Source organism: Chrysemys picta, chromosome 1, assembly GCF_011386835.1.
Source record: "Chrysemys picta bellii isolate R12L10 chromosome 1, ASM1138683v2, whole genome shotgun sequence".
NCBI lineage: Eukaryota > Metazoa > Chordata > Testudines > Emydidae > Chrysemys > Chrysemys picta.
The window spans coordinates 197,847,394-197,870,329 of NC_088791.1; the positions used below are offsets into that span (position 1 = coordinate 197,847,394).

At 40.2% G+C, this 22,936-nt stretch overlaps 1 protein-coding gene across 6 annotated transcripts in view; it reads left to right on the forward strand.

Annotated features, from left to right (window-relative positions):
* Positions 1-22,936, forward strand: part of UMODL1 (uromodulin like 1) — a 96,687-nt gene that overhangs the window by 37,197 nt on the left and 36,554 nt on the right. For all 6 annotated transcript variants that reach the window (XM_065577706.1, XM_065577737.1, XM_065577743.1 and 3 more), the window contains 7 exons: positions 7,329-7,490; positions 7,894-8,009; positions 9,516-9,708; positions 11,054-11,194; positions 13,403-13,657; positions 15,934-16,046; positions 19,631-19,850. In XM_065577706.1, coding sequence (XP_065433778.1) covers positions 7,329-7,490; positions 7,894-8,009; positions 9,516-9,708; positions 11,054-11,194; positions 13,403-13,657; positions 15,934-16,046; positions 19,631-19,850 — 1,200 coding nt within the window. The remainder of the gene's footprint in view (positions 1-7,328; positions 7,491-7,893; positions 8,010-9,515; positions 9,709-11,053; positions 11,195-13,402; positions 13,658-15,933; positions 16,047-19,630; positions 19,851-22,936) is intronic.

Below are 22,936 nucleotides of genomic sequence, written 5' to 3' on the forward strand. Positions count from 1 at the left end.
TTTTGGCAATGTAAGATTTCAGTGGAAATGACTGGAACATAAAAGTGGTGTCTGTTTTTGTTAACCCATCTTTTTCTCAAAATAATCTAAGGGAAAAAAAGCATAGTGAGACATAAATTCTGCCCTGACTTATTCCTTCATGCAATTCTGTTGACTTCAGTGTTTTGCACAGGGTGTAAATCAATGCAGAATTTGGCCACAGACTGCAATATTTCCAGACAGTATCTTCAGGCTCGTGGAAAACTACTGTTGGTTATACAAAATTTCCAGGCAGTAACTTCAGGTTGGTGGAAAACTACTGTAGATCAAATCCCTCCTTCAAGAACCACTTCTACAGTGTAAAAAATTAACCAAATAATGGCAAGGTGAAATAGCAGTCAAGGAGAGTTGATATTTATTTACATAACACAAACCAACAAAAATCAATTTTGGCCAAGAGTTTGAAAAGTGACTAGTGATTTTTTGGGTGCCTCTGTTTTGGGATGGATGCACATTTCTGAAAATCAGGCCCTTTTAAAGAGCCTCAGTTGGACATTCCAAATTGTAGGCACCCAAAATCGCTAGTCTCTTTTGAAAAATATCTTGTGTAATTGATGTATATTTTTAAAACGAAAAGCTTCTTTAATGAACAGTTCAGATGCTGCAGTGTTAGTGCAAACAACATCTACCATGATATACTTAATTTTAAAAACAAAACCAATATTAAAATATATGGAAAATGCCTGCACTGGTTAGCTATACAAATTCTCAAACTAACCTTTAATTAGCACCGCGCCATTAATTAGCACACCTATACTCTGGAAATGTTTACTTATGGCATGCTATAATTTTGACTATTCTTTTTAAAGTTAATTTGGGAGTATTTTAAACTGATAACAAATTTGCATAATTTCTAGATGATTTCTGGCATTAGAATATTCAGGCATTTTACTTTGCTTTTCAGGGCATTAGTCATAAGTTCTATGAATGGTAATGCACTGTCTAGACAAAGTCTTAAATAAATGATGAAAGGAGGACATTTGGAACTGCTGGAATTACTGCACTGCATGCCATTGGACTATTGTTTTTCCCTCTGATGTTATCCACAGTGGCTTTCTCTATGTGCTTAGCCTTGGAGTGAAACCTATTCCTGGCCATTTCCCCATCTTTACTTTTTAGAAGCAATCAAAACCCTTTGCCTGGGAAGGCAGGCCTAGAGGCTTTCTCTGTTTAACATTTGGGTGGAGGGCGGGGTTAAGAGTACATGACTAGTATAGTTTCTTCAGTAACTCCTTCTAATGTTAATTGCACCCTTGTGATAATATTATACACCCAAGAAAAGATGTTAAAAGAACATTAATATGGTGGCAAAGTCAAGAACTCAGAAGTTAGGAAATGCCAGAATGAAACTTGCCTGTGCAATCTATGTTTGGCTCCCTTGTGGGTATGAGTTATACAACAGTCTTTAATTACATGATCACTTACTATTTTTTCTGCAGAACTCCTGCCTCATTTAGTACACAAGATGGACCAGCTCTGGGGAAGAATCAGAGTTGTGTAGTAAAATAAACTGTCGTCTATGGGACTTCTGCTTTATTTGTCATTATAGAAGTTGGAAGGTGTGTAGTGAACGAGGCAAGGGACTGTGGGAAGAGAAAGGATAGTTTCATGGTTCAAGCAGTTGAATGTTGCCCTGAAGAATTGGATTCTATCCCTTCCTGTGCTGCAGAGTTCCCATGAGATGCTGAGCAAGCCACTTAAGCCAGACTTTTCAAAGGTGGTCACTAATAGTGTGTTCCTTATTTTCTGGGTGCTTGACTTGAGACCCTGGGATCTGATTTATAGAAAAGCTGAATACTCAGCGCTGCAACTGTAGTCAATGGGAGCTGCGCTTTGAACGTAAGAAGTGCTGTGTAATGCTACATACTCTGAAAAATCAGGTCCTAGGCCTCTCAAATTGGGCACCCAAAAGTAGTGGATACTTTTGACCTTAATCTCTCTTTGACTTAAGTTTCCCATTTGTAAAATGGGGATATTAATATCCCACCCACCTCACAAGGGTGTTGCAAAAGTAAATTAATTAATATTTGTGATGCACTCATGTTATAGTAATGAGCGCCATAGAAAAGCCCCTGAGGAAATCAATAGTTCTGTCTTTAGAGCAGTGTAAATAGTGTGCAGTAAATAAGCCACACTTTGAACAATGACGGTAGAAGAAAATACTGAACAGCTGCTCATTAAGTGAGTGAGCACTATCCACTCTGTGTACTGACTGAGGCAGGAGTCCCGTGGAAAAATATTATATGATCATGTAATTAAAGACTGTATCATAATAGATAAATAGGCCCAAAGGGGCCGCATTAAAATTGCTCAGGCAACCTTTCTGATTTTTAAGATTGCAGCAGACTTCCACCTCCCTGGCTCCCAGTTCCCATCTCCTTGCTCAGCCAGAACCATTCCCTGTCCTCAGGCCTCAATTCCCTTCCCGCCCTCCTCAAAACTCCAGTCCTAGTTTCCCCCCACGGCTCCTTATCTAATCTTCTCCTTCCACCCTGGTCTGGCTCTTGTCCTCTGGATTTGCATCAGGCAGCTTTCTCCTTCATGCTTCTTGGAGGATTGGGGTGGGGTGTCACTGAAAGCACTGGATAGAGCAGGAAGGTTTGACCTGGCATGGCCCATAGCAGCCTAGAGTAGCAATTGCAGGGAAAGTCCTGCACAGCCTTGTGCTGGAGCATGCTCTTGTGCAGATGGAACCTTCAGAGACACTAGCTGTGACTCTCTACAAGTCTCTAGTGAACATGTGCAAAGTGCATTTTTCTTCAGAGGCTTACAACTTGGCCAAATTTGAGCTTTTTCCAGGGATGTCAAAAGGCACATTCCTGACACAAAGGCCCCCTGCCAAATGTCAAGTCCCTGCTCCAAAGCATGGAGGTGCTAGTCCTTCTCAAAGAAAATGTTGCCAGAATTTTTTAACATGGGAAAAACAATGTATTTTTCCCTAACCTCATTCTCAGGAGTTACTGATCTATTTTGGCTAAAATCCCCCTCACCCCACCCCCTGCAAAAAAAAAAAAAAAATCAGCCCAAGGCAGACACCTGGTATGAAAATTTCATCCCAAATATTTAAAGTATGGCAAAGTCATAAGTAACTGAAAACACAGTGTCTTATAATGGAAAGTGTTGACAACTTTAATAATAGATGATGCCAGCAGCCCTGCCTATAATAATCTGTCTTTGTTAGTCCACATTTGGGTCCCTGTGACAGTTACAGTACTTTGATCTTATGCTATACCACCACCTCAAGCTATCTCAGGATGATAGGGTAAGGGAAGTTTTGGAGAAAACTGTATATTATGAGTCCTGATCAGGTAGAGAGACCGAGAGAGGTTAATGCTAAGCTAATTATGTCCCTTAGCCTCTCTATCCCAGAGGATTCTCCTGCCTAACTAGAAATTGTGGTTATTATATGCAATAAGCTTGTAACTAAGCTTTTGGTTGCTAGGCAATGGAAACAGCATTTCTACTTTATTATTTGTGTAAAGTTATAGAAGAAGAAAAGACTATACATAATTCTATTGACGGGAGACCATTGGTTTGCTCCCGGATAGTATGATGATGTTTTGCAGATGGCTTAGTTCTGGGTGACTGTTCCCATGATAGTTACAGTAGAGAGAATAAATTGATTTTAAAGTGTGTCTTATATGATTAGACAGAAATGTGATGTGAGTCCATCTTTGTTTCTCTGCTGATGTAAAAATTATGACCTTTAGATTCTAGATTAATGGATGATATGGCTTTCAGCCAGAACTCAATGGCATTCCCTTTGCTTGCACATGACTCATTAATGGTTTATGCTGCAGTTTCACATGCTAAAAAAAGAACGGTGTGAAATAGCTATATTGAACCTCAGACTTGTTTAAAATGAGCGTTGGTTTCAGGATTTGATGGGTTCATAATTCTGAGTCCAAGCTCAGAAAAGTTCAATAAACATTGGCTTGTAGTAGTTTGCAGAATTGGGAAGCTTATTATTATTATTATTTGTATTACTGTAGCATATAGCACAATAGGTCCCTGTAATGGGGTGTATTGGCCTGTTAGGCTCAGAGGGAGCCTGAAAACCATGTTCCTGGAACACTGGAGTGAGCAAAGGTGCAGGAAATGGCCAAAGCCAGAAGAGAGGAAGCAGTCCTGGGAAGTTAATAGTTGGATGAAGAAAACCCAGGACACTGTTTCTTTAAGGGTGTGGGATCAGGAATTCTGTAGTGTAGGGTGGGGCAGGGCTGTGTGTCCCCTATCTCTCAGCCACTTGGGAGGAGCTCTCAGAAGGAGAGCAGTGTAATATGCTGTCTTCTCCCTCCGAACAGGGAAGACATTGGCAGGAGAAGGAAGCCAGAGCTAGAAGGTTGAGCTCCTGCTAGGAAAGGCTGGGAGTGACGTTTTGGCAAGGACACAGACTGAAACACGGGAAGAGCTCTGCATGTGGTAGAAGAGCCAGACAGGAGTATGAACTTTTGGGTTGTGGTGCAGGGATTTATTTTGGGGAGTTTTTGACTGTTTTTGGATTGTTTCTGTTATTAAGCAAACTCTGGGGGCAGGGGGGCATGGTGTTAGTCACAAAAAGGACTGGGTAAAGTTCACAAAGGGCATGGAAGAGGGGAAAGAGACACAATGCTGGGAAGCCACATCTGCCCAAGAGGAGGTGCTTGGGAGGTGGCCGACCAGAGGCCAGTCCCCAGCTTTGATTGGGGGAGCTATTGTGTTACTCTCTGTACAAACGCACTGTGAGAGAGAGTCCCTGCTTCAAAGAGCTTACAATTCAAATAGGCCAGGCAGAAAAAGGTGAAAGAAAGGCTCCTTTTTCACAGATGGGGAACTGAAGTGCTTTGTCCATGATTACACAGGAAGTCTGTGGCAGAGCTGGGAGTTAGTTCTGTAGCTCATGAGTCCCAGTACAGTGTTTTAACCAATCCTTTCTCTCAAGCTGGCAAACCTCTCTCCAAAATATCTGCCCCTCCCTTGCAAAACTCCCAGTGCACTCTCTGAAGACACATGAACTAAAGCAACCCAATATTTATTGGGGGAGTAGGGCTGCTGGGGTTCACCTTGGAGGTTCACCTTTGTTGAAAACTAATTTTCAATTGAAATGTTAAGAGTTGGTTCCCTGCCAGCCGTTTTGGAGCAAACTATAGAACTAAATCCATGTAGCTATTTGCCAGGTTGCATACAGCTCTACTAAAACACCCAAATATTTATTTTGTACATATTGAGAACAAAATACCATTAAAAAAGTCTAAGGAATTCTGGGCTCAAATCTTCAAAACTGCATGTGCAAATAACTTGCATGCCAGTTACTTAGACTGTATAGGTAACTGAATGTATAAATGACCAGTTTGAAGTCTAAGGCCATGTCTACACTATCCCCTATATTGGCAAAACTTATGCTGCTGGGGGTGTGAAAAAAACATAAGTTTCGCCCGCAGAAGTGGTAGTGTGCACAGCGCTATGTCGGCGGGAGAGCTACTGCTGCTTGTGGAGGTGGTTTTGTTATGTCGATGGGAGAGAGCTCTCTTCTGTCGGCACAGAGTGGCTACATGGGCGATCTTATAGCGGCGCAGCTACATCGGTACAACTGTGCTGCTGTGAGTTCACTAGTGTAGACATGGCCATAGCTGGTAATATCTTTAAGCAATTACTATGACTGCACGGCCAGTTGCAGAAATTGTGCTGCAAATGATGTATGTGTAATTTTGCACATGTATGATGGACACTGTCACCAACACACTGTGGGTGGAACTGGGGTCCTCCAGACCTAAAAGTCTGAGCTGCTGCAGCTTGAGCTAAAAAGCCATGTCTCCTTAGCTGTGGTTAGGCTCCTATTCTCTGTGGATTAACAAAGAGGCGGACCTGTAACACCCATCCACCAGTAGGTTACATATGTTCACTTTAAATCTTGATTAATAAAGATCACTAGCCTGTTAAAGGAGTATATTTAGTGGAGTCACAAGATCTCATTCAATATTACAGCCCACTTGACAGAAAAATCAAAGTTTTACTTTTAATCGGCACACTGGGATACGAGAAATTGAAACCCCATTAAAAATTGGCAGTGTCCATTTAATTCCCTAGAAGTTCAATTATGGTGAATGTATTTTTCATCACTTGAACATCTTTGGCTACAATCACAGGAATCATTTTCATTTTCTTCTTGGCTGAAGTAAATTGTCCATGCAGCAGAATGGGACTTAATGAGACCAAAAAACATTGGGCACAGTGAATGGAGAAGAAAAGAGAAACCATAGGACCCAACATGGAAAGACTAGTGGAGATGAGCAGCAGTTGGGCCTATGTCTGACAGGAGTGTATGAAGGGAAGCAGGGCCGGCTCCAGGCACCAGCCTGGCAAGCAGGTGCTTGGGGCGGCCACTCCGGAGAGGGGCGGCACGTCCAGGTATTCGGCGGCAATTCGGCGGACGGTTCCTCACTCCCGCTGGGAGCAAAGGACCTCCCGCCGAATTGCCGCCGCAGATCGTGATCGCAGCTTTTTCTTTTTTTTATTAAATCATAGAAAATATTTTCAGTCTTCCTCGGAGTGGAACCAATTATTGGCATGAAGCCAGGAAAATCATGTGCATTTTACCTAGGAAGTGGTAATATTCTTCCTTAGCCACCCTCTTCTTGGCTAAATCTGTTTTAGAATAGCAACCTCATGTAACTCCCAGAAATTAAATGGTTACAAATCATGGGCTGAATTCTGCTCTCCTTTCTTAGTATGTAACCCTATAGCTTTCAGTTGCATGGTGGTGGTGTAACTGAGAGCAGAATTTATCCCCATGAAAACTCCCATTTCCATCCCTGTGTAATATTTTAGATTATAAAAATTGAAGGAGCTGGTGGGGGTAAAACCCAGAATGTCTCACCTTTCTGCTGTTTATTGACCCTTATATTTCATTCTGTTTGGACTAGAGCTGGTCAAAAAACAGGAAAGTGACCTCATGAAAATTTCCAAGTTATTTCTGTTTTGCTGGAAATGTTCCATTTTCCATATTTTATGCAAAGTTTTATTTTTTTTTTCCATTTACTGCAACCTGTCTTTTCTAGTAACTCAAAATTTTGATAAAAATGTCATGGAAAAAGTCACAAAAATCAGAAAATGTTGATGATGCTGACCGATTTTTACAGAACACTTCTTGTCTTAAGTTGCTATTCTCCCCCCCCCTTCCCTCAGGACAACCCCAAGAAGAGACCCTCACCCAGGACTATGTGGAGATGTATCCCTTAGGTTCAATATCACAATGTTAAAGAAACCAAATATCACATGCAATTTTGCTGTTAAATGTTTTTATTACACAGCATTGAACAGATCCAGTGAATTTGCCTCAAGACCTGGTGTTTGTCCAGAGGAGGAAATGGATTCATTAAACTATTCATGCACACTTGATACTGACTGTCCAGGACTTAAAAAATGCTGTAACTCGTCCAAAGGAACAGGCTGTGTGGATCCTATACCAGAAGGTATGTTATTGACAAATTCTAAACTCCCTCCAAAAGAAGTAAGCCTTACCTTTTCTGTTGAAGATGAGGACAAACAAAGCAATTGTTATTGTGTATCTTCATAACATAATACATTAACCTGATTTCCATCAATTCAAGGATGATTGGTTTCAATATTGAATCTGTGAGCCCCTGAAAACTGGCTTTGAAGATTTGGTGGAACCTTCTTGCTCTAATTCTTCTCCCTGTCCAGTTCTGTTGCCTGGATTACATGAGAAATACCTTGATATATGATAGCTGTACATAGTACATTCACAGATACTGAGTCAAAACCCACTACATTCAATGGGAGCCTTTCTATTGACTCCAATTTGTTCTGGATCAGGCCCCAAATGCTTTTATATTTTAATTTGTTCAATTTCAGAGAGAAACCTGAAAAAATATTGGTATAATGTAACAGTCCTTGTGAAAATGGATTTTAATGAATTAAGCAGAGTGGATCCAAGACTTTTGAATCATTCACGCCTTTTGCACGCCATGGTACGTATGGATACAAAGAACTGAAAGCTCTTATGTTCTTATTTCTCTCATTGCATTGACATTGATACTCAATACCAACACAGCCAAGCTACATTGGGCTGGAAAGGTTCTTGGTGCTAGGCAGGACCTTATTATCCAGCCATTTCCCCGTATCATAGCAGGATAGATTTAATTTTTCCTAATGCATTCTCAATGGGTGAATGCCAGTTTTACTCTTGCATATCTCAAGTAACAGCAATTTCACAGCTTCCTTTGACATTTCTTAAGACACTGAAAGGGAATTTAAAGTTCTTATGTTATAAGATCTAATTTTTCTTCTACTTCAGTGACATCTGCTCTGCCTCTAAGCCCCACTTAAAAGCAGAGATGGACTTGAGAGACACAATTTAGACCTGGATTTAAAGAACTCCAAAGTTGGGTGTTTTCAGATCTGGGGTTTTGGCTTGACTCGTTCTAGAAACAAGGGCCAGCTGTGAAACTGGGATCTAGATATCAGTCAGATTCTGAATCCCCCAAATGTTGATAGTTGAACTCCAGGAGTAAACAGCAGTTGCTGTTAGAGGGAAAGATCCAATGAGCTTCTGAACAAGCTTAGTCGCTTTGTTAGGATGGTGCATGTGCAGTCTTGTCCTCACTAGGAGCTGTGAAGGACTGGAGCATGCCCAGGACATATGGAATCTTCCGATGTGTTAGCTGCTAAGCTCTAACAAGTCTCTACTGAGCATATACAAACAGATTTTTAAGAGGTTTATAACTTGTTCAAATTTGGGTGGATTTTCACAGGGGGAACAAAAGGCATCCCTGATGCAAAAATCACCCCATTACTAAATTTCAAGTCACTGCTCCAAAGCAAAGGGGCAATACTACTTCTCAAAGAAAAGGTTGTTAACATTTTCTTAACATTGCAAAACAATGTTTTTCCCCTAGCCTCATCCTTGGAAACAGCTGAACCATTCTGGCAGAAACATTTAAAAAAAATCATCCTGAGGCAGATACCCAGTGTGGAAAATTTCAGCCCAAATGTTGAATTTTGGCAGAGTCATAAGACTCTGTTTTCAGTTGCTTATAAGGGAAGTATTGGGTCCTTTTAATAATAGGCAGTGCTACCAGCCCTGCCTGTAATAAGTATTTTGTTATTGAGGCTCTGTTATTAAGTACTACACTCAAAAAGGACCTGTCTTAATAACCAGACCTTCCTTTTCTTATGTGTTCCTGGCAAATCTTTTAGGTCTGACAGAGTTCAACTCCTTCATTAGTCTAGCAGTTATCACACTGCATCCTTTTCTATGCAATAAGAGAAATAGAAATGTTCACTCTACACAAATTCAAACTAAAATACTGCTTGTTTTTCCTGTTTTTGAATTCTGAATTAATGCTTGTTCTGTTCTGTTCAGTTTAGTATTAATTTTTTTTAGTATAATAATCACTAGATAGGTTATACCTCATTGGTGTATAGTTGTATTGCTAAACAAATCAGATATAAAAGTTTATTCACCTCTTTTACAGATGACTGGTGCATTATGGCCCTTAAATTCCTCAGTGTACCATATCCAGACTACTCAGGCAGAAACATATGCTGGGACATTAGCATCTCAGGTTCTGATTGGATTACATCAGCCAGCTCCACTAACGAAAGTTTCTTCTTTGTTGAAAGGCATTGTGAAGCGTGTGTACGAAGTTATCAACATAGATGTTCAAGGTTTTTATTTTTTATGGTTCTGTCTCTCGGGGAAACTTTTTCAGTCACTCAGAATTTTAGCCCTATGGTTCTCCATTGACCGTGGGAAATATAAAGTAAAACTTTGTAAATTTGGGTGTCTAAGATACCCACTCTGTGGCAAATGAAGTTTCTAATTAGTAGTTATTTGGAAATCTGCATTTCCCTTGGTCACTCAAGAAGAAATATACTTTCATAATGTAGCATATCTTTAGACTTAAAAGAAAAGCATGCCTGAATTTGTGGCACAGTAGAAGGAATTTTAAATAGGTAATAGTCTTAATGAAAACTTTCATGGGGCACTTTGAAACCAAGAATGCTTTGTATTTTGGAAACTTGTTGCAAGTGTTACTGAAGATAACTTGTATGATCAAATAAGAATATGATTTGTCTAGGTATTTGGAGTGCACACATCCCTGTGGTATATGAGCCCCTATATTTAGGCCACTTTCTTAGAGTCACCTAAATCTGATCTATCTACCAAAACATTGCTATTTAAGTATTTGAAGATTTGAAACTCCAAAAATGCAGTGCGAAACACTACTTGGCATAAAAACGCAGTTTGAAAAATAATGCTTTAAAGACTCAATCCAGCTCCCTCTGAAGTCAATGGAAAGACTTCCATTGACTTCAGTGGGTTTTGGCTCATGCCCTAGAATAGTAAGAAAGTCAAAATAATTTTGGAACTCGTATCTTAAAAATAAATTATGGGAGAGTTATAATTGGATCAAAGCTGGTTCAAGGGAGGTGGTAACACTGCTGTCCCAAGTGGCATTCCCACACTCCTCTCTGTGGCCAAAATGCAGGGGCTGGGAGAGGTAACAATAAAATACATATTTTTCTTTCAAGGCAATGAGCTGGAAAGGGTGAGAGTGACAGAGACTTCATGAAGAGGGTGGTTGTGGGATGAACTCTCTTGGTGGGGAGACAGAATAGAGGAGCAGCACTGAGGAAACTAGCATTCTTGTATGACTTTTTTGCATTTCCTTGAAAAATGCATAAAACTGACACTGGGTTGGTCCCAGTCCATGAACTGCTTCCAAAGTCAAACTACTTTCCATAATTTACATATGCAATTGCTTCATTGTGGCATTAGCTTTGAGAATAGTAAATCATTCTTTCTACAGTAAGTGCTTTGAAATTGCTTGCTGGCCAGATTTTGATCTCAGTTGTGTTGGTGCAAATCCAGAGTAACTCCGATGGATTTACATTGCTGTAATTGTGTACATAGTCTGGCCTTACCTGTGCTATAGACTGCAGGTAAAGTCCTGTGCTGCTTTCAAGATACTTGTAAGTTCTGTCCTAAAAACTGTGTTCCTCTCCTTAGATGTAAATGAATGTTCCCACGCTGAACTCAAAGCTTGTTCCAGATCAGAGCTTTGCATAAATTTAGAAGGTTATTATAACTGCACCTGTGAACATGAACATGTGGACAGGGATTCTAGGCAGCCACAGAAAGAATTTAAAGGTAGGAAGCATGGGCCTGATTTTCAGAAGTCTGAGGAATGTTCTCTAATCTACTTTAAATGGCTGTGTGTCAGCAAAGGAGTTCTGGAGCACAGTGTGCTCTCTGCCCTTTATGATGGAGTTGGGAGTGGAAGATGGCATAGGATCGGCCTGTTAACTGTTTCCCTGTTGATCATTTTAGCAAAACCATCCATGTACTTTATCCCACAATACCAAACCATTTCCCATACCAAGCCAATTGCCCCAAAGCCCCCAAATCCATCTGCCAAAGCCTCAGCTTCAACCTGCGATAACTTCTTTGATCCAGTCATGCATTATCAATACATATCTGCGGGGTCCTCGGGAAATGCAAATATGTGTAAGTACATTCTGCATACTTAAAGTCCATTTGCAGTTTCAGCTGCATACAGTATTTGTTACGGTCCTCAACTGTTGTGTAATGTTAAGCTTAAGCTGTTAAACTGTTGCTATGTAGCACGTCAGACATAGCTGCAAATCACTGATGGGTGAAATTATTCCTTATGGCACAATTCAGAAAAGAATTTAAACATGCTTAGATCCCACTGACTTCAATGGGACTACTCATGTGCTTAAAGATAAGCACGTTGGTTAGTGTCTGTAGGATCAGGGCCTTAGCAAATTTTCTGATTTGTGTTTCCACTTATATTACTTACATTGCACTGATTTAGTCTTATGAGCTGTTGAAAATGTGGATGATGTTTAATTTGGATTTGTTTTGCTAGGAATGTCTAATTGCTTAACAATGCCCTTTTTTCCTTAATATGATACACTTTACTCCAAGTTCACTACACGATCCAGTTGGTACTAGCAATAGTTCTATCGCTATAAGTAAATCAACAGCTAATAAATCTACTGATTCAGAATGCTATAAGAAACCTTGGGTGTTAATCAATATTTCTTGATTTTAAGTTCATCACCAATTCAATTTCCTCTGTCCTGAAGGCTGTTTGAGTTACAATGTCTACAGTGCCAGCTGAGGGATAGAACGAAGAATGACCCCCAATAGATTAGCCTTTCTATTACCCAGTTTAATTCCTTCACTTGAGCAGTATTACAATCCCATTAACTATCTCCCCCTCTTTTTCTTTACAGAGGGGAAAGTTTTAAGAAGTGACCTTTTGTCTAGTTCATTGAGGCTATCAGTTATTATGACTTTGACCCTCATATTTGTCCTCCACTTGAAATTTAACATAAAGTGACAGAAATTAAATCAGTCATTTTAGAGCAATAGGCGTTATGTCTTTGGCCTCTAGGATTTGTAAAAATATCTGTCTGATGGGCCACTGGCTTGAATGATTGGGAACAAGTCCTTTCCATTGAAATAGGCACCCACATTGTTTGGTTTGAAAAAAACTTTGATTCCCTTTTCCTTAGGAAGTTCAATCAGTATAAAAAGAACTGAAATTGTGACTGACTGATGCCACAGTCTTCCATTCTATGTTGAGTGTCTGCATGAAAACTAGGATCCAAGCTCTGCTCTGATTTACACTGCCCTGATGGGTAGCATTTGGCTGAGGAAGTGTATTGGGAGAGCAAACTATAAAATAAATAAAGAGTACATGCATATAGAGAGACGAGGTGGGTGAGGTGATATCTTTTATGGGACCAGCTTCTGTTGGCGAGAAAGACAAACTTTTGGGCTTACACAAAGCTCTTCTTCAGGTCCTTTGTTAGCTCGAAGTTGGTCCAGTGAAGGATATTACCTCACCCACTTTTTCTCTCTAATATCGTGAGACCAACATGGCTACAATAACATGTATGCATATAGTATATATGATAATTATTCCAAAGGTATTGAATTCAGTTATTGATTCCTAATTCCGCAACGCTTATTCAAGTTGAGTGGTATTCTACTCTATGAGTGGTACTATTGAGATTGCATTTACATCTGTCATTCAAGCCAGTGTCTTATTGGACAGATATCTGTATTTATATAGATCAGTCACAAATCCTGGAGACAAAAAAAGGAAAACAAATTGTAAATGTATAGCTAATGGCTCCAGTGGGGCTACTTGTGGAGTACGATATTACTCAATCTAAAAATGGCAGAATCTGGTCGTTTATTTTGCAATGAGCAATTTCACTGTATTGATCAAAACAGTATATGTATATAATGGATTTGGAGTACATCATCTCTTAGAAAAAAAGTTCCTTTCACTTTTGATGATGCTCTCCTGTGCTATCATAGGCCTTTCTTCAATTGGAAACCACCGAATCGTCAGTGTTACCAGCAGCAGTTTTGAAGTATCTTGGAGTGTAAATTCTACTCTGAACCACACGTTCCAAGTACAAGTGTACAAGGGCAAAGAGTTGCTCAGAAATATGGAGACTACAGAAATGAAAATGGATGTGTCCGGGCTGGAAGCAGGTATAAAATACACAGTGAAGATCAGCTATGAATCTTGTGGAAAGAACATTGTCTCCTATCAAAATGTCAAAACTGGTAAATATCACCTTAGAAATGTTGCATTTCTCACCACATCTCTATGCTGTGATGATTCCCCATGATACCTTCAGGACCCTACATTTAGCTTTCTTCCACTCACACATGCTCTCTTCCCCTTACCCCAATGCTAGTGTAATTCAGATAACCAGCCAGCAGGGGTTGTGTGGAGCTATGTGGCTCTTTTGTTACGCAGCTGGTAAAGGGAAGCACTTGCTTCCTGACTCAGGCAATTAGAGACATAAATCTAACCTAGAATGTGGTGTTGCCAGTTGGGCAGTGCAATCAGCTGCCATTGCTGCACTGCCCTTTTTTTCCAGTCAAGATAAATTGTGGGGGAGGTCCTGCTTTTGTCTGATTTAGAGCTGAGTTGAGAGAGGAACAAGGAAGTGAAGTGATTTACTTAGGTATAAATCAGAGGCTTCTCTGAGAATATTATAACCAACACACCTGCTTGAGTGAAGGCCAGATTTTGGTGAGCTAGTTTGCAACAGATCAGGATTGACGTACATTGGCAAGAGCTGTATAAAGAACCTTGCAGAGGCTCTGCTATATTACAGCTAGTTCCATCACTCAGCAAATGCTGCTACCCCCTTGCTTTCATGTGCACGAAACACCCTCCTAAAGTTTAACAAGATACAATTTCTTTGTTTGAATGAGGTCAGTATTTACAGTTATATGAGTTAATGAGCCTCACAGTCCAAGGCATAAGCTGGTCCCTAGCTGGGGTGAAGAAGAAATTTCCCCCATGGTAGAGCACTGCTTAATTAGCTGCATCATCATGTGGGTGTTATACCTGGCTCTGAAGTATCCAACATTAGCCAATTTTTTACATAGGATATTAGGTGCACTATAGGTCTACTGAAGTTTTGCTGTTCCTTTGGTCTAAAATTATTTCCTGAGACCCCACATGACCTCTTAAATCCATTAGTAAAAATCAGAGCTGGCCAGAGGTAAACAATTCTGTTTCATGATGACTTCCAAAGTTTCAGAATTTGTTTTTGTTTCATATTGGAATGAGGACAAAACCTTTGGAATGTTTTCACAAAGTGTGTTGAAAAGGTCAGGTTTTTGATTCTTTTCATTCTGGTTATACGTGATCAGAGAGCCCTGGACCTCAGAAACCTTCCCAGCAAAAAGCTTTGTCAAATGTCTCTGAAAAATATTTGGGTTTCAACAAAAGAGAAAATTTAATCAGAAATGTTCCAACCTGTTCTAAGTAAAATATTTAGTTACAGCCATTGTAACGATGTTGCTAGTCACTTTTTTGTAGGATTCTTCCCTTTAATCAGATAAGGAATGACAATGGTTTGACTCTGTAAGGAGCTACCTCCCTTATCTCTTTTGGAGGAGAAAATAGAGGTTATAGTGACTGAGGAAATATACGTACATCAGTCAGATATGAAGGTAAAACCACCAAAAAAAGAAAAAGGTCTCAGCTGGAGACTGAAAGTATCTATCTTATCTATGTTACAGGGTAAAGCAATTGCTACAGGCTCGCAAGCTGCTGATTTCAGATAATACACTATACATAAAAGCCATTATTGTTTGTTAGGCAGTGGAAACTATATGTACTTTGTTTTATCTTCATTTTAGGAATGCTGTTAATACCACACAGCATAATTTCCAATGACAAGTTGTGATGACCTGATAGGAACCCAGACCTGGATTTAAAAACACATTGGAGAATTTCTAGAAACTTGTCTCAATCTTTAGAAGATCAGTAACAGAAAACTGGCTCTAGTTTCTTGGTTTAGCATTAACACTTAAGTAATATAGTGGTCCATTTACTTCATAGTAGTACTAGGTTATTGGACAGAGAATCTCACCTTCAGCACTAAGTATTTCTCCAATTATATTTTCTTTTCTAACCCCCCCTGCCCATTCTATTACTTTCTACACCGATTTTCACTGATTTGGGGGATAGATGGGTCTAAAACAAATACTTGGATACAAATTCTAGATCGAACTTCATCTAGAACTTCATCTGTTACAAAACAGATCTGAAAACTCCTAGGGGTTAAGGATTAAAATCTAAACTTTTCCAAACTTCAAAGTGTTCAGATTCAGGCCAGATCCTCAGCTGCTGTAAATCAGAGGAGCTCCATTGACTTCAATGAAGCTATGCTAATTTACACCATCAAGGTTCCACTTCTGGTCCTCAGTGTTTCAGTCTGCACCTGAACCCAGATCTGAGGTTTTGATTCAGGTACATCAGTTTTGATCAAATCATTTCCTCTTCTCCTTTATCTGTATTTTAATATTGTGTCTTATAGATGCCCAGATATTTGGTGTTACAATAAAGATCCTAAATTATAACTTCACTGAACATTTCCACAACACCAGTAGCTCAGAATATCAAGAGTTTTCAAGACTGTTGCTCGCAGAGGTAACACTAAAATATATGTGTGTAATTGTTTTTAACTTGGGATTTACTTAATGTCTCAGAGAAGCTTGTACACATTTACAAAGTCTGGTAAAAATCCTCAGGCCATTTCTTTGGACCTTCACTTACAATTGAAAGAAAAGCTGTTGGCAAAATAAAAAAGCAAATCAGGGCCCTGACCTGGTTACCACTGAAGTCAATGGCAGTTTTTCCTTACAGACGCGTGAAGGAAAAACAGTGATGCAAAGGGGTCTTCTCTACTTCAGATTTTTATATTGATAAGGAATTTGCTGCAAGTTGATCTGAAGATTTTTAATGGATCTCATGTGGCATGGGCTTCTTTGTGTTATGTTTTCAGCAATTTTTCACCTATTTTCAGAGCTCTTTCTCCTTTAAGCAGAGGTGGTTGGGTCAGGATTGCTTCTAATACCTCATTAGATATTCACGTACTGCATGCCATGAATCTAAGGTGTTGTCAATTCATCAGTCATGAACTATGAAATAAATAGGCTTGAGTTTGGTTCCAGATATGAACTTCTACAAAGAGTGGGGAGTTTCAGATAGGGTATTCTGTTTTAGTTCCATCTTATAGAGATGGGACTTCATTGTGAAGTTCAGATTTAAATACAAGCCCAGAATTTCCCAAAACTAAAGGGGACTTGGGCCCATTTGTACATATAAAGTTCAAAAAAGACTGACAACAAAAAGATTGGACATTCAGGACCACATTTTCAAAGGAAGATACATCAAGTACATTTGCTTACCTAAATGGACATTTGCTCATGCAAAATGGGTAATTGCTTGCATAAGTGCAAGATGTAGGTTTCTGCCATGAATACTCCACCCTTGTGGTAGAGGGCATTTTTGTGGCTCTGTCTATCTGACTCAAATGGCAAAATATTTTCAACATCATCCCAAGCCACAGGAAAATCAGAACTCAGACCAGTCAAATAGTTTGTTCAGATTCGTGAACATTTTGAGTGAACCATAGCTCAGTTTGAGCAAACTTTACCTGCTTTATGCTTTCTTATACAGTCATAGAGTTTAAGGCTAGAAAAGACCCCAGATCATCTAGTCCAATGTTTCTCAACAACTGGTCCATGGACTGGCACTGGTCTCTGAGATCTTCCTGGCCTCCCTCCCAGCACCTGCACACTAACCTCATATTGTAAACTCAAAGCGAAAATGTTCAGGATCATGCTGAAATCAAAGGCTGAAACCTGGAAAAAATTGTGCTCACGCACCTGCAAGGCAAAACTGCTAAATGTAGCACACTCTAACACTGACATTAGTGCACTAGATTCATCCCTCGGATAACTCCGTTGGCTCAGGATATGCATCAACTTAACTCATTGCTGGGAAAGCATAATATATTTGTTGTGTTGGCTTTCAGTCAGTTCATCCAAAATAAATTGATTTATATAAGCTATCCATTTTTTAAAAAGTCAATTTTGTCTTGTCCTAGTCTCAGATTTTTTTTGTAATTGGATTCCACTGCAATTGGGTTGGGATTGTGTGTTTCAGATAAACTGCAGCCTGTGAGGGTTTCAGTCAGGTCACATGGATTTGAACAGGTGAACTAGGGACAAACCAGCAGACGAGAGCTCTAGAATTGTACCATATTGGCATCAAAAGTTTAGAACACAAAGTCACTGGGACGCATACAGGCCTTGTGCAAGTGAGTTCAAGGCTAATGAAGTCAGTGAACATAAGAACATGAGAACAGCCATACTGGGTCAGACCAAAGGTCCATCCAGCCCAGTATTCTGTCTACCGACAGTGGCCAATGCCAGGTGCCCCAGAGGTAGTGAACCTAACAGGTAATGATCAAGTGATCTCTCTCCTGCCATCCTTCTCCACCCTATGACAAAAAGAGGCTAGGGACACCATTCCTTACCCATCCTGGCTAATAGCCATTAATGGACTTAACCTCCATGAATTTATCTCGTTCTCTTTTAAACCCTATTATAGTCCTAGCCTTTACAACCTCCTCAGGCAAGGAGTTCCACAGGTTGACTGTGCGCTGTGTGAAGAAGAACTTCCTTTTATTTGTTTTAAACCTGCTGCCCATTAATTTCATTTGGTGGCCCCTAGTTCTTATATTATGGGAACAAGTAAATAACTTTTCCTTATTCACTTTCTCCACAGCACTCATGATTTTATATACCTCTATCATATCCCGCCTTAGTCTCCTCTTTTCCAAGCTGAAGAGTCCTAGCCTCTTTAATCTCTCCTCATATGGGACTCGTTCCAAACCCCTAATCATTTTAGTTGCCCTTTTCTATTTTGCTCATTTGAGCCAGGGCTCAGTTTGATCTGTAGCATCATTGCTCATTAGACAAGACATTTTTCAGAAGTGCCCAAGTCCCATTTCAGAAGTAACTTAGGTGCCTTAATCTCACTGAAAGTCAATGAATCAATGAGTCTTAGGCTCCTAAGCACCTGAGTGACTTCTGGAAATGAGACAGGCTTCTAAATCACTTAGGAGCTTTACATTTTTTTTACTCTAGTTCAGTTTCATAGCAGTGAACAGCTCCTATCCTTGGGTCCAGAGGACTCAGTACAGAACTCAGGAAAAGGATAGGACGATGGATTTATGCCATCTCTGCACTCCCTGATCCCAGCACCTGCTGGGGGCTGATTTGACCTCAGATGTATATTAGACCATCTTAGAGCTGCTCTAACTGGGATCAGTCCAGTAGTTTAGCACAGAATGCTCCAACCACTCCTTCTCCCCAGCATGCCTGTGACCCCCTGGTCCTTACTCTTGGGGGAACAAAGGAGGTTGGTTATGGATTCTGGCTATGCTGTCCCTAGCGTGACCAGACAGCAAATGTGAAAAATCAGGACAGGGAGTGGGGGGATAATAGGAGCCTATATAAGAAAAAGATCCCAAAATCGGGACTGTCCCTATAAAATTGGGAGATCTGGTCACCCTAGCTGGCCCAAAGGCACCCTGGCATTCCCCTATGCCAGGAGAATCCCTAGCTGGCCACCTAGATCAGGACTGAAGCTATTTTTTTACCTCATTGGGGCTTAGGAGTTGGCCCAGAATCTGAAATGCTAATTAACCCATCTCCACTCTTATTACCACATATCAAATCTTTTAGGGCTTAATTCTCATTTACCCTGTGGCCCTTTGCACTGCTCTGGCAGAGCAAATAGGCCTTAAGGTGGGTATAAATGACATTAACTCCTTTACGGTGTCAGAGTGGTGCAAAAAGGGGCCCTAAAGTAAATGAGAATTAGTCTTCAGAAACCCATTAGTGCTTGACAGCAAGGGCACTTACACAGAGAGAGGTAGATATCATAGCTTTGAAATCTCTTCTTGGACACTACAAATATTCAAAATGTATTGATTCTCTGTTCTTAATTCATGTTATGGCCTTCCACAGTGTTGTGGGTGTATTAGACTCAGCTGAATTGCTCGTTGTTTGCTGATTTATATCACAGACTGGATGATGTTTTTCTATAAGTGATATATATATAGAATATTAAGATAGAGAGAGCATACATGTTAAAATTTGTAATGTGCTGGTTTAATTGTGTTCTTATTGTATTATCAACATTTCTCTCACTTTTTTCAGATTGAAAACTCATTTCCACCAAATATTTCTATATTATACAAAACTGGGAAGCTGAAGGTGCAAATTGAGTCCCTGACAGCTGGAAGTATCATTGTGAGGCTTAGAATCATTGTACAGGACCCTGAGTTTCCAATAGATGTGTCCACATTTGCTCCTATGCTTTCTTCTCTGTATAGAAGCTCAGTGTTTTTGGTTGATCAGCAGAGTGCCTCAGTAGAAGGTAGAGCTTTTTTAAACAAGTAGTATTTTCATAACCTGCAATAGCATTTACATTCTTTATCAAAAATACTTTACATAAAAAGAAGGTACAGTGTTAAGCTGACAGCAATAGTGTTGTAAGGAAAATAGTGAAATCAGACCTCCCTTCACAGGCTTCGAACTAGAATGGGCCTCTTGCAACTCTTTGCCCCTCGGCCCAAGTGGCTAGGGGAGAAGGGATGGTGGGTATCTTATGCCTCTATGGGCATCCTTCCCTCTGTTTATGGTGTGTGGGTCCTGATGTGGGAATGAGCGGAGCCTGGATTAGCCAGTTTCCCCCCTCCCTCTCTCCCTTCCTCCTCTGCTTTTTGTGGAATACTAGGAGGTTGCCATCTAGTGGATAGCTGAGGGTTGTGTGTGGATTACTATGGGTATGTGAAAGACACATCCCCTCTGGAATACTGTATATTCAAGGCTGCTGCTGTTGTGTTTGATCCAGATTTTAAAAAATGTAATCCAACATTTCTGTGATAAAAGTCCAGCCAGAGAAATTACCTGATGTCATCCCAGTGAAATGAGCTAAGGAACTGTGCATGGAATTTATGTTGCAGTAATCCTCTTTTGATCTACAGTACCCACTATTTTCTCTAATCAAATGGTTGTGGCATCAGGTTTCAAAACTGACAGAGCCCACCAGAGTTCAGACAGCTGCCAAAGGCAGCAAAATCGGTGGTTGGCTCTCTGAATAACATGTCCTATAAAAGCTTATTTAGCATGGTCAAGAAAAATACCCTTCCAACTTGCAGATCTGGGTGGATGGAATTAATGAAGAGACAAACTGTAGCTGAAGCATATATTGATCACATGTTCATCTGATACAATCTTGCAAAGTGATAATGATATGTGCCAAAATATGTCATTGGAGTGTTTGCCCTTTGTTGCACATAAATTATATGGGAATTTTGATGTGAAGGGATGAGGGAGGGCAAAAGTTCTAAAACGTTTTAATTCAAAAATCCAGGAGAGTTCAAGTAACATTCTTACCCAGCAGCAGTTCCCCGGAATGGCACAGAGAACTACTCCACTCTCCTGTATAGCTAGAAAAAGGCTTATGTTTCTTACCTCTGGACAAACATTCATTTATCAAAAATGTCTGAAAATTAAATGCATAAAATAAAGCTGAAAACACAGGGAAATATTTGTATATCAGGCTTTCCTGCTGTATCAAAACTGCATCTCCTAACAATTCCTGAATAGCATGGCCATATCTTTAGCTGGTGTAATCAGTATAGCTCCATTTCTATGAATGAATCTACACTGTTTTACATTAGCTAAGGATAAGGGCTTGATTTGACACAAAGGGAACTTGGCATCCCTGAAACAGCACAGTTGAAAAAATCAGGAGGGTTAATATAGATGAAAGTACTGGGGCCATAAGCATCTTTCTTTGGGATCATATATTATCATTATCTATTATGTCTACTGTGGAAGTGCCTAATAGACTAACCAAGAATGAGTCCTCATTGTCCTAGGCATTGTACAGTCAGAGAAGTAGACAGGCCCTGCCCCAAAGAGCTGACAATCTAAATAGATAAGATAGAAAAAGAATACAATATGTATGTACCCTTACATATGCAAATATAACATACCAGCAAGTGAACAAAGTGATGGCCTGGAAAGAATTACTTTTATAATTGTTTGAGTGGGATGAGGATTAGTTGGATGAAAAGACTAAGGCCAAATCTACACTCAAAAATTAAGTCAACCCAGCTACATCTCTCAGGGTGTTAAAAAATCCAGACCCCTGAACAATATAGTTAAACTGACCTAACCCTCGGTGTAGACAGCAGTAGGTCAGCAGAAGAATTCTCCCATCAACCTAGCTATTGCCTCTCAGGGAGGTGGAATAACTGTGCTGATCGGAGAACTCCTCCTGTTGTTGCAGTGAGTGTCTACACTGAATTGCTATTTCAAGTGTAGACAAGTCCTGAGGAAGGGAAAAGGGACACTGAAGTGAGGGGTAATAGCATGGGAGGAAAGGGAGGAGGGAAGTATGGAGAGCAGGTCGAATGATGCTGATCTGAAAAGACTGGGGGTGGAGTGGGAGACAGTTGGTGCAAACAGCCAATCAGCACAGGACAAATAATTTAGCTGCGGTAACTGTTACCTCATGGACTAAGGCTCTCAGTCTTGAGGTTTAAGGGAACTGGCATACAGGGGGCACACTCAGCAAAATGACAGGAAAACCTCACTGAAAATCCTCATGAGTAATGGAATGTGTAAATTATTTTATAATTAGAGAGGAAACATCCTTCTAACAGCATAAAACTCTATCAAAAGTCACAGTGGGCCCATGCTCTGGTAAAACATTAGTGAAGTTCTTGCATTCCTCATGGTGTGGTAAATCGTGGTACTTCAGCACCCTATCAATGGGGTTGGTTTTTCAACTTAAAAATGGATGTGAACTTTGGATAAATAAAATATGGCAATTAGCTCATGAGTCTGAAAGAGAGAGAAACAAAATGTCACCTGGGTGGGCAGTACCGAATGAAGCATGTGCTCAGGCACAAAGACAAATGCACGCGTGCACACACACGTTTCCTCTTCTATTTCTAGAATAGAAGTTTCCTTTGTTATAGAAAAAAATATCACAGTAATGAATAACTGTACATTTTCAGAACAGGAGCCTAAGGGTATGTCTACACTACACGGCTTTTAGCAACATGGCTGTGTCGCTACAGCCGTATCACTAAAAGGTGCACAGTGTAGCTGCTGTTTGTTGGCTTTCCTGCCGACAAAAAACTTCCACCCCCAATGAGCAGCGTTAGTGTTGTCTGCAGGAGAGTGCTCCTGCTGACAAAGAGCTGTTCACACTGGTGCTTGTCGTCCGCAAAACTTTTATCTTGGCGGGGGGAGGGGTGTTTTTTGAACACCTCTGAAAGACAAAAGTTTTGTTGTTCAGTTGACCGTGTAGACATAACATCTTAGGCTATGTTGAGCAACTCAATTTTCCAGTCTTTTGATCAGAGTGATTTGTAGCTGGGACTACTTTTTCAGTATAGTCTTTTTTTCCAAGTGAACAAGTGCTCTGATCCTGTAAAGGTTTAG